Genomic DNA, 16,013 nt, shown 5'->3' with positions numbered 1-16,013 from the left:
CTCCTGGCATACTTTGTTAGATCATGTTATTTGAATATACAGCTATGCACTTTTTCAAAGCAGTAAAACACTACTGAACAAATAACAGGGCATTGAATGGCAGGGTGCATCATATCATGTATATAAAAATGAAAAATAATGATTAATAATGTAAACATCTGAAATAAAGAGGTTATGTAGCAACCTATACAAATTACTTATTTTATACGTTTCTTTCAAATTAATAGCACATTTAAAAAATATGGAGCATCCATGTGCCTACTCTAGGGCAGTAGGTTCCAGTGAGTGTTTGCGTACACTGTACAGTGGCACGCTCCCTTTCCGCTCAGGGGGGTTCACTGGGATTTCGTTCTGCTGGGTGTGGTTTCGGCAATCCAATCAAATTTAGTTATACCAGAATGTGTCGGCCATATCTGGATAATGCTGGTCATTGTGGAGATCAATTCAAACATCTGTGTATTTACGGGTTTATTATTTTAAGAAAGTTAGAAAAAACGGCAGGTTTCCAAAGTTCATAAGGATTTTTAGAACTTTATATGCTCGGCTCCCCAGATGTTAAAGTAATCTGAGTTTCAGGTGTAACTCTCGAGAAAAGGTAACATTGCAACCCATGACAGACAAACACATATAAACCAGATTTCCGTCGCGTTGTTCCGGATTTTATCACATGTATTAAAACAAAATACCACAACAATAAATTTAAATATGGTCTAAAAATTAAGACTACATTACATTTGGTGCTGTATTTTAAAATGAGCGATATATCTGGGAGTGAGTATAGCTTGCATTTATTTTGTATTACGGCTACTTACTGAACCACATTGCGACCAGCATCACAACAAAGATGCAAGATGAAAATACCAAGAAAAGCGAAGCTTTCAGTTTACTAACAACAAAATCGATCAAACTTTATATAATACGATAAAGCGGTGCCCGAATGCAGCAGAAGTGTTTTTAACTTTATATTTGCTGTTTTATATTTGAAGTGTTTTTAAGCAGTAAATTTCAGTGTTTAATGGACGGAGGGACACGTGCGGTTAAATAGCCGGTTTACTGACACCGTGAGTCTTAAAGTAACACTTTCACACTGCAGATAGTGACTCCACGAAAACTTCACCAACCACAATTATCTAAGTAAAAAAGATTGTTCACTCGCAGATGATCAATCCCTGGAGTCGCAAGATGCGACTGCAGCACAGGCCGTAGTTAAGATGCTGAATATATAATCGCTGACCAGGCTGCAACAAAATATGTTCCGTCACCTATCAGTCTGCCCAGTTTAGAAGCGATTACAGATGCAGCCGAAACAGACAGGTAGCCTCGGATAAACGGAAACAAAACGTCGAGGTAAATAATCGCTGACTGTCACGAAAAGGGATTTAAATATAAGATGAATACGCTGAAAAGATACTCCACTTCAACAGAGCTAAAATGTAACTTGCATTAACAGAATCCCTGAAATTGAACATTTTGGCCACTGAAAAACTGTGGTATCACTTAATTTTTTAAGAAATGCCGATCGTGAAGTTATTTTAGACTTTAGCCTCCTCATGATAACTCTTCTTCTTTTGTAGTTACTGGAATACGAATAAAATGCATCCTCAAAAACAAAGTTTGCTACGAGAGGCGTCACACCAGATCATTGCCGGTGGATCAGCAGGTAAGTTATTAAAACAAAAAACAAAGCTAGAACAAGATCAGTTTTATTTGTATTTTTTCAGCAATTGGACAAAAGTCTCTGTGCTTTCGTCGGTAATTGTATTGGATTTCGAATACACAAATAATGAAGGCGTACATGTATCTTTAAGAATGTATTACACGCTGCCAGGCGTGTAGGAGCGGCTCCAAACCGGATGTTTCCCTGCGGAATTTCGGTCTCAGCGAAACACACGCACCGTTGATTTAGTTCCGTACGCAATACAGTTCCTAAGGGAATTTCGTATACAGTACTGCGCGTTTAGTGCTTTGTGTTAAGATCGATTATACATTTTGTCATTTGATAAAAGTGAACAAGAATCTCGAAAGCGTCAGGAATGTTAATTACACTCACTGCTGTACCCTGTTATTATTCCCGCTCATGGAGTTTCTTGTTTTCAACGGAAAACATGAAAAACAAGATTTTCAACAAGACATAATTACTTAGGTTCAAAATCTGCAATGATTTTTTTTAAACAAACACTGCGATTTCTTTTTACTTTTAGAAGAACCAGATGATGAGGATGAAGATTATTATTATTATTATTATTATTATTATTAAGAATAATAATAAACTATACAAATAATTTAATGTTATTATATCTAGATATGCATTGTGTTAGAAATGGGGAGTATTGCAACATTTTATTTGTGCTACCAGGGGTGTAGATTGAATGTAATATCTACTGTTAGTCTATCTAATCCTGTCTTGTATGTACAATTTGAAAAACTTCAATATAGCCAAGAAATCTTCTGGTAGGATTCCCGTGTTAAAGTCGTTAGCAGCATGTTGTATGTGCTAAACGAAAGTTGATATGGTGATAAATCCTTGAATCTGCAAGTTCTGGATCAAATCCGTAATCTCCGGACTTTCGTCCTGGTACTAATTATGCTTAATAGTTACAAACTATTTTTTCAGGGGACAAAGCCTGAAGCGTAAAACTCATCATGCTTATTAGTCTGCGTAAAATGTAAATGGAAACGTGTAAGTCACATTTGAACAGTATACGTGCGACATTCCAGTGAGTGCAGTTTATGGCTATTGGGAGTCTATGTCCAATATCTAAATAAACAACAGCGGCTCTTGTTAGACCTTCTAGTGGTACAGAAGTTATATTTTCATTGTACATGGTAGGTTTGCTATGAAGTCGATATCAACACATTGGGCTGTATTTAAAACGTAAATTATATTTAAAATGTAAATGATAAAATGTAACTATTGTAATTCTGATTTTGATTACTGCATGCAGGAATTTTTACAATGAGATAAAATTGCATGAATGCAGTTTGAGTTTGCAGTAAAAAAAAATAAAAAATGAGGCGAGAAGTAAAGATGCTGAGAGAAAAAATAGCGTAAACATTTAGTTCCAATGCTGACTACCAGACCATTAAGGTCTGAGATAAAAGTGAGAGTCAGATTGGTGAAGCTGACTGTAGAATTTACAGTTTATACTGCAGAGGTATTACAGCTGCGAAGACTTGGGCATTCAAGCCTCTAAGTAATAATATGTCTGTCACTATTAGCAGTGTTAAGGATGATGAATGTGTAATGCAGTCACCGAGTTGAAGCCAAATATCACATGACGGGGACTGGTAACACTGAGGTACTTTGTGAGGACATTTTACTTTGTTGTACTTAAATCACCTGACCTACATTTCAACAGGTGTATTACTCAATTTATAAAATATCTATATGTACAATTGTGGACCAATAAATGTGCTTAGTAGATTTCTCTCTCTATGCTCATTAGTGTTAAGCTTAAAAGGTTAATTGAATGTTAGAAAAAGCAGGAGTACATGCTGTGGATTCTGTTATCATGACTGGAAACTCAAGTATTTTAATAAATTGTTTATTCTTATGTTAGATATAATAATTTCTTTATTAACTGCACAGCTGTTGCTTGTCTGCATGCATTTTACTTTGTCTTCTAATATGAAACTTTTGGAAAGGAATGTAGTTTACGATTACAGATGCTTTTACTGAACCATTCAAATGTCACAGTAAATTTGCATGCAGAAGTTTGTTATAATTTCATGTAAAATGCAAAATATATATTTACATAAAAAACAAACCAACAAATAATTTATGAAACTATGTAATAATAAGGTTCACTGGCATTGAACATTTATTAAAATTCAGTAAAATATCTTTTTAATGAAATTAACACCTGATGCCTTGATTTACAGCATTTATTTTTTTTTGTTTCACAAATTATTTATATTTAATAGACACTTTCTGACAAAAAATTAAAAGGTATAGAATATGGAAGCAATTTATAGCTTGACCAAAAAACAAATGCCGAAATTACTTAGACTACACCAATAATATTGAAATTGATGAATAAATTAGCCAGATAATTTACGAGGCAAGTTTTTATTAGCTTTAGTTGGTTTAGTCATCTATTACAGACGGGGGCAGGCGGGCCTGGCTATGTAAGGTTATGGATGAGTGGCTGCCAGGGAGACCTTAGTAACTTTTAAAGAGTGGAGATTCTCTGAACAGTTCTGCCTTGAGCTGAAGGACCCAGACAGCTGAAATGTCTTATGAGTAATGATAGCTAAAGGAATATTAACAAAAGGCACTGCTACGGGAAAAGTCACACACCGCAATTGTAATATGAATTAAGTTGAGGTGCACATCAGAACAGGCAAGCCGTTGTTGCTAAATTCACCGCAAACAACAGTCTAGTGTGTAAGCAGCGGGTTCTGCCAAACGCTGAAAACTCTACGAAGGGGGATATTGCTGCACATGGACTTAAACCTGTGGCTACATGTGGTCTCTTATCATCAGCTGTTATGCCTTATTGAATCAGCACATCACATTAACAGCACGAATCAAAGCACCGGTTGCAGATAATGACAAAAAAAAAAATCACCAGCTGTACTATGAAGTCCAGTTCCACAGGCCATATATGTGCCGTTAGTTGATTTTTCTTGTCTCCCTTCTTCTGTGATTTTCAGCTTATGGTAAAGCGCCGATTCCTGCACTCGTACACCCGGGTCTGGCGCTCAGAGCTGTAGAGTAATGCGTTTAATCACAGTAAGCCAGGGCACACATTTTAAATCAATTTAATACTCATTTAATTCACCATTTATTATGGTGAAATATTTTTTTAAAGGCTGGCATGGTGGTCCACTGGTTAATATTACCGCCTGACATGTTTGTTTATTTATTTTTCCTGACCCTAGCGCTGTGTTACGACTTGGCATCTTCTCCTTATGTTTGTGTGGGTTTGCACTGGGTAGTATGGTTTCCACCCACAGTCCACAGAGTTTTGGTCAGGTGGACAGGTTTTCTCTCAGCTGCCTGTAATGGACCAGCATATAGCCTAGGGTAAACCTCTGCCTTGTGCCTAGTGCATTCTAGGAAATATTTCAGGCTGACCACAACCCTGTACTGGGTAAGCGGTTATGGAATGTATGTTGTACTAAAGACATATTAGTACATGTTGTGTTTGTTATGAATGAAATTAGAAACCTTATGTTCCAGAACTGAAATTTCACCTTTCTAATACATAGATTGTTCAATACTCATATTGGCCCCCATTATGCTTAAATGATATGCCTGCATTTGTTGAAATGAAGTTTCGATAAAAAAAAACAAGCATCTGCTAAGCATAGCTATACAGCAGTGATTAAAAGATTTATGTCTTCTGAAAGAAAAAGTTAAATGAAACCCCAGACGTAATCATGGTTCAAACACAACGAATTTCCATTATTCTAGAACAGTTGAAGTTCTTATAGATAGGTTTCATTTCGGTATATGTATTTCAAATTCGGCGTATTCTAAAATCTACTTAATCAGTCATTAGAACAACTGAATCTGAAAGAAATGCAGCTGTTTGTGTACAATTTTTTGTAATCGTCTCTTCAGAGGAGCATTTTCTCCACAGTTTATTGCTTCCAGCATAATGCTTGACTGTAGGAGTGATTTTTATTGCTTAATGTCCTGTCTTGGGTGTTTGTTAATCTAATGGATGACATGTGCAGTACATGTAAGATTTATGTGACAGATTTATTGCATAACCACAACAAATTTGCCATATGAAAACAGATTTTTGGTTTCCGTCCCTTCACTTTTTCATACAGACTTGTAGAAGCATTCCGGGCATCGTTGGCTAGGTTCACGAGTTTTTCTCCTTGCCTTACAGTCGGAGTCTTTACTTGATAGTCACTACTTTACCAAAGAAACTCACAGAGATCGGTGTGTTTCAGTAATGAGAGGCATTGTTTTATTTTGGCAGGCAGTGTTAACGACGTGCTGCAAAAACTGCTTAAGTTTCTGTCAAAGACATCTTGCTTGCTGCTTGCCCCAAAAAAATTGTATTATGAGAGCACTGAAAAGTAATTTTCTAAAAATTCTTCCTGTTTTTTTTTTTTCTAAGTGTAAAGTAAGCTCTTTGTTTTTATGATGATCATGGCCTGAAGCCTGTAGTCCTGATGTCTTTTGTCAGTAGAAACGTTCATGTGTTAATTTCAGTGTCCTTCCACTGTAACTCGACCTCTGTTGTTTGTCTCAGTTTTCCATTAATCTGTAACGTCATGAAAATGATGACAATAATCCTCACTTGGTATTATTATGAAAATGTCAATTATTGGTATTCATTCCTTCTATAGTAAACCTAGGGAAATTTGGGGGAAATTACTTTCCTGTTACTGGATATAAGCTTCCCAAATAGTTGAATAATCGAAATGTTGATGATTATTCCGAACTACATTTTCCTTCTTTTATGCCTTTCTTTAATAATATAAAGTATCCTTTACGTCTTTTGTGTTTTACTTTCTTCTCCTCCATGACTGTCCTACTCCAGACAGTCCAAAGACATGCTTTCTAGATGAACTGCTAACTCTACACTGTCCTGTGTGCGCACATGTGTGTGTGTCTTTATTGGCCTCCTGCACCCTGTTCCTGTTGGAATAAATGCTGCATTATCAATTAAGTAAATTGATTATTCAAAAATAGATGAGTGAATGGTCCAAGTGCCCCTCCAACATTTGGCCACAGAGGCACAATCACTGCAGTGTAAATTTGACCCATACAGCCAGTGTAAAATCTCAGCGTGTACCATAAAGCTGAATGCCGTGGAATTGCTTATGTTTGATACGTGAAGGAAGTGCTACCCCCAGACCTGAAATGGCCAAATTGGAGACAGGCAATGTTCTAGCTTCAGAATGCTCCAATGACCTGTTCATACACTATATTTGTTCAGTTATATTAATATATAATGAATGTTACATCTGTATTACATAATACAGCTTTTTCCTGCTGTGATGATTTTGAACGTTTAAGCTCTTTGCAGTTTTTTTTCTATATGGTAATCTTTTAAGTAATATATTTTATAAATATACAATGTTATATCATTTAAACATATTTACTAATTATATATTTGAGAATAGTGATTCTAGAAGAAATTTACATTAAAATCAATTGATGCAATTCAATAGTTTTGCTTTAGAGCTTATTTTATCTGTTTATGCGGGTGTGTTTGTGTGTATTTATATATATTTAATTAATCCAATAATGGCAAGTTAATTGTACGCAAGATATATATAAATGTATATGAAGTTATCAGTCATTGTTATGTTTCTGATCATGAATCATAGCTTGAGGAAGCGGTGGTGGGTGGGGGGGGGTTGTGTATGTTTTTAACTTACATTCTGAAACAGAAATTTTCTGGGGTAAAAGTGTTTGTTCAGTTTTTGATGTTTTAGCCTCTCTGATTAAGACCACAAAGAGCGGCTTTTGTGCAGCGCAGTGATTTATAAAACTCTGAAGTGTTGCTATGCTTTAGTTAAGTTTTTCTTAAAGTTTGTATACTGTTTGTACTCATATGCTATTGGAAAATTAATTCTAGACTCCCAGGCGCAGTCTGTAGTCATTACTTTGCATATATGTGTACAGAGAGTAAAAATGATACATATTATGAATATGCCTTGAATGCTTTAGGAGTTATAAAGTCTTTGACTCATCAGGACCAAAGATAAACAAAGGAATGAAGAGAATCAAACTATATAAAACAGATCTGATGATTTCTCCAGTGACACTTGTTTGGTTGCAGCTGTGTGCAGTATCAACTGGTTGGATTAATTTAGTCTTAAAATCACAGACAGACACCAGTTTTAATTATGTTAGTTTTTGTTAACCTTTATTTAAAAAGAATGTATAAATATTTGTCTAACGTGGATATCACAGCCTCTAATATCGTAATCTGGCCAACCACAGATGTTATAAGTGTAAAACAAAATATGTAACCCTCAAAGCATGAAAACAAAAATATATAAATTGTAACTCTAACGACTATAGCTGTCATTGATTTTCATGATCTCTTTTCTTATACATGTTGTTTGCTTATTTAGTGTTTATGTAGTTATATCATCATGGGAATACAAATCCTTCTAAATTCAAATCCCTATGAATTCCGGAACTTGAACTATGTCCTCCTATGTCTTGGCTTATGTTGGCTTCTTCTGCAGTGTATGCAGTGTATGCAGTGTATCCTGTTTTTCTTTGTATGTTTTAGTCTTGGTATCTGTGGTAACACTTTCAGATTTTCCATTTCAGTCACTTTTAAAATACAGTATTTAATTCTGAAAACTGTAACATTCAACACGTAACATAACTTAATAACTTTTAAAATACAGTATTTAATTCTGAAAACTGTAACATTCAACACATAACATAACTAAATAACTTTTTAAAATACAGTATTTAATTCTGAAAACTGTAACATTCAACACGTAACATAACTTCATAACTTTTAAAATACAGTATTTCATTCTGAAAACTGTAATATTCAACACGTAACATAACTTCATAACTTTTAAAATACAGTATTTAATTCTGAAAACTGTAACATTCAACACGTAACATAACTTCATAACTTTTAAAATACAGTATTTAATAATGAAAACTGTAACATTCAACACGTAACAAAACTAAATAACTTTTAAAATTCAGTATTTAATTCTGAAAACTGTAACATTCAACACGTAACATAACTTCATTCTTACACATTTTAAAAGCATTTTGAAAATGTGTCATACTTAGATTTCAAGTTCGTACGCTGAAACCAAAGGCAGTCGGATAAAAATGAATGTTATTCGGCTTTGTTCCACAAGGGGGAAGCAGCGTTCTATTTACGCTTAAGTATTACACTTTTCAGGAAAAATGTAAATTTGTTATGTTTAATATAAACTGTAGGATTCTAAAATACACTTCAATACAAATGATAACTTTGACGGCTATAAAAGAAATAACCTAATTGCTGAAACATTTACACATTTTTAAAGTGCATACGTGACAAATTTAAAGCCATTTCTGTGAATATTCAACTTCTGAAACTTAGCTCCAAATAACTTTGGAGGATTTGTCCGTATTGCAGACCAAGAGAAGTGATTATTCGTATTATTTACGTTTTTCAAATCGTATACGTTATGAGTGTTGGCAAGTGTTAAGGTTTTGGGTGTGGATTGACTAAAATAATCCCGCAATCTTTACAGTAAAATCAGCTTTTATTTGTTCGTTAATAAAGGGACCTCAGTATGTAGGTGTGGTTAGAACTGCACTTGATTTGTTGTATTGGGTTTCAGGAACCTTTTACACTCGTTTCCATTTTTACGCACATCCCTCAGAGGGCAATATTATTAGCTAAAATATTTCCATGCGATACCTTGCTTCGGGGCTTTAATATGTGACTGATATATGGTTTAAAACCAGATTTTGATTCCTTAATGACAGTTCGCTAAATCACTATGAGAAGCGTAAATTCTGCAGTGTGTGTAGAGACGGATGTACTTTTTGTTTCATAGGGATGCTGATTGTTTTTGGAAAACATGAATATGTAATTAACTGTGGTTTTGTAGTCTTCACAATATCCCCATTTTTCTTAAGTATATGGTTGATTTATTATAAATTATTATTAATGTAGACAGTATGATGTCCCAAACCTGTAATCTGATGTATTATGTGTCATTTTTAACATGATTTATTGTATTATGTCGGGATTAAGTAATTATGCATGTGAATCTATAACTAACAGGTGTTTAAGATTAAATTGCATCCACTGTAATTCATTCCGCTAAATCGTCATTTGGAACAAACTAGCTTTCTTGGTTTTAATTTGTTTAAAAGTGAAGTTAAGATTAGACGGTGTCGATAAATAGATACTCCAAGTTAAATAAAGACGAAGTAAAGAAAGAAGATAAAATAAATAAAGCAAAACAGAGGGTAACTTTATGAGGATAATTGACAAATGGAGATTCCCGCTATAAATAAGTATTTCCTTCCAGACCCCTGATAGACTGCCACAATCAGAGGCAAATTAGGTCTAATATTTATTTCCAGAAACAATTGTACATATTTAGGAGGCTTTGATTGTAGTCCCGGCGGACATGCTGCAGACAGATGTTTAGATGACCTCATGTTAGAAGCGATGTTGGCTTTGGATCCTGCATGCGGCTGCTGGTCTCCGGCTCTCAGGCTGCGAATGTGCCGCATCCCCGCTGTTCCTGTCAGCCTCTTATTTTTAGTGGCTTCTGCTAAGGCCGACAATACTCATCAAAATGCAAATAATTTCAAATAGTAGTGTTTAAGGCACGCCGTTATAAATAAATATTGATAACGTGCTTAAAAAAAAAAGCTAAACTTTTACAAGCTCGAGATTCTCTTTTCAAGTCGGGAAATGGACCCACGAAGCGGATAAATCAAATCCAGCGACTGGTGAAAGTTGAAGCAGCCGAGAATAACCGAATGCGTACAGCGTTCGGTCTCAGCAGGTTACATCTGATCCCAGAGCAGCTGGCGTCCTTATAAATCTTTTGTTTTACTGCTGAAAGCATCTCCGGAGACGCATGATCTCTCAGTCTGAGCTCCGTCAGTGTCTGTTCCTAAGCATGGAGCAAGGGGGGGATGTACGTCACCGCTGGCAGCGTTATCATAATTACAATCCTGTTTAAATATGGGGGGGAGTGTGTGTGGGGCGGGGGGGGGGGGGGGGGTCTGCTTTAGGTCAGATATTTCATGTCATCTTTAGGAATTTACAGCCGATATGTAACTTGGTAAACACACACAATTCTGTTTGCTTAGTTTTCCCGTTTGCTATAGGTAATAATGGTAATTACTCTGTTATGCTAAGAACAGAATTAGGGGATAATTATGATTGTTCTCCATGGGAGGTGGATCTGGGGACTGTTTCAATCTTTTATTTCCAGGGAACCATTATGAAAATGAGTCAAAAGTGGAAAGTGTTTGAACTGCCCTCTGTAATCCACCTGAAGGCATCACTACTATCAGTCAATCAATGAGTAAATCACGTTTGCATTTACAAATGGCAAGAGTGCTAATTATAAATGTATCCTGGATATTGTATAGGTAACTCCTGTTGGTGTGTGAAATAGTGACTTTATTTTTTCGGCCTTTTAAAAAGTATAAATATTGTTGACCTCCAAGAGCTTATCTCACACGCGCATGCAGCTTAGGGCTGTACATCCTCTGGAAATGTGGGAAAATCCCATGGACTCTGTGTCAAGTCACATATTTTATTATTATTGGGAGTTCAGGCATCGGATGAAAATGTTCCTGCCTCAGCATGTACAGCGGTTTGACGGAAAGGTGCAGGAGGAATCTGAGCGGGAATCCCTGTGAGGGGCTCTGATGCCCTGCTGAGATCAGCGATAGAGCAGCAAGCCGGCGTGCCGTGGTGGGGGGTCACCGTGCAAATGCGCCGGGCTTTCCTGTCTCTCCGCATAATGGTTCGTCTCTGGAGAGGGGGGGGGGCCTAATCTGTCTTCGTCCTCGGAGGGAAACAGTCATCGCTTGTGTACATTTTCAAATTTACCGTGCAGAACGACTGGAAAGAGGATCCCTCACTGCAGGAGGATGTAAAGCAGAAGGCACAAATCGACCCACAACATTGGGGTGTCACTGACAGACGTGGCCACTGAGGCTTGATTGGGAACCGGGCCAAACCATGTGGGCGGCTGTAGAGGGAGGTTACGCAGTTTGTTACACAGTTTGTCATTGTGTGCGTATATTTTAATTGAGGAAGCCAGGGCAGATAAATTGACCCAAAATTTCTGTGCATTTCTTGGAAGGAAAAGTACAGCGAAAGCTCACAGCACATGGCAGCAATAAAACAACAAGACGGAAATCAGCTGAACAAGCCTCCCTTAATTGAGCACTTATACTAAGTAGTCAAGGCCAAATCAGAATGACCCTGTTATAAAATACAACACTAAGACTTCCAGTGCTGCTGCATCTGTGCGTGTGGTTCTGTGCACTGCACGTGTGTGCATGAGTGAGGAGGCTTCATCAGACTGCTACCCATTTAACTCTGTCTTCTTGGAACCCTATAATTACTTTACGATGGAAAGAAGCTTTTGACAGGATTGGAGCTGGTAATTTTCGTAATGATCCTGTAGGGTTCAATTTCAGATTCTGAGCGCAATGCTCCGGTTTTGATCCCGCACCAAAAAAAGAAAAAATTGAATGATTACTTCTGTTTATATTTCCCAGTATTTGACACTGGTACCAGCGTGGAGGATATAGTCCAATAAATTAGAAGCCATTTGCAAATCAGAGAATCAGAAAACTGTATCCAGTTTCTTTGTTTGTGTGTGTGTGTGTGTTTATACACTATCGATTTCTCTTTGAATATTGTGTCTATTTCACTCAAGAAGATTTTATTCGCCTCAGCTCTGAAGTGTCACTGGTCAGTTCCTTAAATATTAGAGGTACTGTCAATAAAGATTACAGTAATGTCAAAGTTATATTATCCATCTATCCAGTGAGGGTCCTGAATATCCATCCATCCATCCATCCATCCATCCATCTATCTATCAGTGAGGATTCTGAATATCCATCCATCCGTACATCCATTCATCTTCTCACCACTTATCTTAATCAGAATCCTCACTCACAGAGGGCCCAGGAACCCATCCCAGGCAGCGTAGGGCACAAGGCTGAGGCACATCAGGAATGGGATGCTAGTCTGAAAATTTACACAGTGCCATTTTGTCTTCCTTAGACAAGAACACGGCTCTTTATCTGGGAAGTCATTTCCTTTAATGTCACGACATACGGGACAAAGGACTTGAGGGCAGGCATTGTGGCAAAACAAAAAGGGGGTTTATTGAACTCAATGAACAGACACTGGAAATAAACAGGATCGCGAGGGATCAAAACAGGAGGACTGGAACAAGAGAGGGTACAGGCAACAAGAAGGTTCAGTGTCAATAACCAGACTGGGGATGACGAGACAAATAGGTACTTATATATACAAAGACTAACGAGGGGCTACAAGTATCAGGCGTGGCTCATCAGGGAGGAGACAGGAGGGGTTGGATTTAACACTTAACTGCATCAAGCTGCACTGTGTTAGGGAAGCACAGTGACCAGAATGTGATTTGTTGAATTGTGGCAGCTAGTTTCAGCTTCATGGAGGCGGGGACCTTCAGCATTGTCACAGTGAATACAGTTCAGTGTTCAGCCCCTGACAAAAACCAGAAATTTAAACACAGTTTGACTATGCCTGATCTGTGATATAGGAGAGGATGGCATTTTTTGGAATTTGGCAAAAATGAAAGAAGCAAATTTTATAATGAGAAACAACACTGCAAAGATGGTCTTGTTTTGAAATTGTTTACAGTTTTATTATCCCATCAAAAGAGAAAATTAGGGAGTAAAACTAAGACGGGCAAAAATGCCATCTTGAGTTAGTAAAAATAGGGGTAAGAGGGAACAGTCATATTTCTTAATGATGTTTGAAATAGGAGCAGTTATACAATGGAATGAAGATATGAAATGATGTTGGGCAATGGAAATGAAGTAAGACTGAGTAAATCTGCACGGATCTTTTTCTCTAAGAGCACGGAGCTCTGGATGTGAGGGTGTGGCTTTGGTGGGTGGGCGTGGTTCTGGTATTTAGGGCGTGGTTCTGGTGTTTAGCGCGTGGTTCTGGCTGACTGGCATGGCGGGGAAATGTCGCTCGTGTCTAACATGGTGCACAAGTGCTGCTCGATAACTTCAAGCTTCACAATCGGCTCCGTCAGACCTCACTGCATCGTGGGAAATGGGAACAAACCGGTGAAACAAAGCATGTGAAATTCTGTAACAAGGAAGGACTTTCAGATTAAATCAGCTCAGTTTCCAAAAGGCAAATGTTTCACATAAATGTCTAAAAAAGAATTGTTTACCTTAAATAAAACCATCTTTTATTTAAGTAAGAGGAAAAACAAGCTTAACTCAAGAAAGTCCAGCACTGTTATAATGACTCACATGTTTAAAGTCACGTCATGAATTTAATTTATGTAAAATTGTAAACTTTTAAACAAGCCCCTTTATAATCAGTGCTCTTGATTTTGAAGACTGTTGCTGCTTTAAGAGGTAAAACTAATGGTGGAACCTGGGAAATATTAGTTTGAAATGTTTTCCTAATCAGTATCTTAGACATATTATCAAAGCATTGAAACAATACTTTTGTTTGAGAAAGTCTTGTAATGAGTTTGAATATTAACATTATTGACAAGTATCTTTCACAACTAAGAAATGATAGTATCAATTTTTCAAAAAATAATCAGATTAACAACATGCTTGAATGTTATGTAATTAGAAACTTCATGTATTTGCTGTGAGGCCACCAGGGACACAAAAAATTACACTTTATGAAGAATGGCTGATATGGTTATACATACCGTGTTATTTTCTTTACTGTTGCTTAGGTTTTATTTTCTGTATATTTGAAATGCTAAACCACTGTAATACTCTCTGTTTTGACTAGGAGGCAGAATAGAGCTACACTCACATTTTATTTAATCTTTTTGTCTATCAGAATTGTTTGCACAATATTATGTGCACAACTAATAATGTTGTGCAGTAAACAATTTTAATATACAAATACAGTTCTTGCCAGTGTATCTTCTGTGAACTTCCCCTTAGGATTGATAAAGTAAATCTGTCTTTGCGAATAAAGCTAATATCAGATGCAATGGTTTGTAACAAAAAGTGGCCATGAAATAGTGAGTAATCCCACATTATAACTGCTTAAAACAGACTTTTTAAGTTAGAAGTGAAGCACACACTTCTGAACTGTTGTTGAGTTATTTAATATACACTCTCTCTCTCCCTCTCTCTCTCTCTCTCTCTCTCTCTCTCTCACACACACACACACACACACACACACACACAGTATCACTCACCTTTTTTCTTCCTGCTTCTGCTGCCTAATAATAATAATGTCTATCATTTGACTAAGGGTGTTACTGACAAATAAAACAAATGGAAAATTGTATGGTTCACTATAAATCTATGTAAACGGCATGTGTAATAATAATTATTATTTTTTTGATTAGCCAATTTTTTTTTTTACAGATTCGTTGTCATTTAAAAATAATTTATATTTATTAATTTAGATGAAGACTTTTGATCTATCTCTGGTGTTATACAATTCTAAACTTAAATATTTCAATTTAAAATGCTTTTTAATATGAGATACCAAGTGTGGATGTTCTACATCATATCAGACACACAATATTCCAAAGATATTTTACATTTAATATTTGGCAACACTTTATTTGAGGGTGCACAAATAATTAGTAGTACACTCTTACTTAATATATTAATTAGTCAGAAACTAAGTATTAGTTACGTTCTGATCCTATGTTTGTTTATCATTAATTAATCATAACGGTTCAATGGTAGTTTATGCAGTAACTATATTTGCTTATGATTTATTCTTGAGCAATAACAGTTACTAAGTTACTCTTGCACCATCAAGCAAAGTGTTATGTAATATTTCAATTAATTCAGCTGTCCTGTCTTCTTGACACCGGCAGGTCTTCCTCTTTTACCCGTGTTGTGACTGACGGTTTTGGCAATTGAAGTAGCCGAACTAAATCATCGAAAGTCGGTATCGAGCTGCTCATGAAGGTTCTGTTGGTGATCATCACTCAGTCAACACTCACCCATTGTTTCCCATAAAGATGTGAATTGTCTTTCTCAAGAAGCAACACTGAAAGTCAGTGTGATGTCATCTTCATATACAGAGATGCCAGTAGCTACTTGTTTCTGAATAATCAGGGTTGAGAAAATGCTGTCTGGGCAAGCAGAGTGCAATCAGTGATTGATTTTCAAGTTATGCCTAAGTGGAAAACAGACCTTTGTCATGTACTCTCTGTCATCTTGTGGATTGCTATAGATTCTAGCATTTTCATTTGTCATGTGCAAAGGTATACAGTCAAGAAATGAAATGAAAAGTGATCACAATTGCAGTAATAAAAAAATAGCAATAGCAATAAAAGAATGAAACAATAGAATGGAATAC

The 16,013-nt window shown here is 36.4% G+C and overlaps 1 protein-coding gene across 3 annotated transcripts in view; it reads left to right on the top strand.

Annotated features, from left to right (window-relative positions):
- The first annotated feature begins 399 nt into the window (after positions 1–399).
- slc25a21 (solute carrier family 25 member 21) overlaps positions 400–16,013 on the top strand; it is a 98,660-nt gene continuing 83,046 nt past the window's right edge. Inside the window, exons 1-2 of one of the 3 annotated variants that reach the window (XM_048974982.1) lie at positions 400–595; positions 1,575–1,660. In XM_048974982.1, coding sequence (XP_048830939.1) covers positions 1,594–1,660 — 67 coding nt within the window. In that variant the 5' untranslated portion in view covers positions 400–595; positions 1,575–1,593. Of the gene's footprint in view, positions 596–621; positions 1,348–1,574; positions 1,661–5,009; positions 5,097–16,013 lie in introns of those variants that run through there. The other 2 variants (XM_048974981.1, XM_048974983.1) reach the window with 2 other exon arrangements.

Source organism: Brienomyrus brachyistius, chromosome 14 (genome assembly GCF_023856365.1).
Source record: "Brienomyrus brachyistius isolate T26 chromosome 14, BBRACH_0.4, whole genome shotgun sequence".
In the NCBI taxonomy this organism is placed as follows: domain Eukaryota; kingdom Metazoa; phylum Chordata; class Actinopteri; order Osteoglossiformes; family Mormyridae; genus Brienomyrus; species Brienomyrus brachyistius.
Note: the sequence above shows the minus strand (reverse complement) of the source record. Positions and strands in the feature narration are given on the sequence as shown.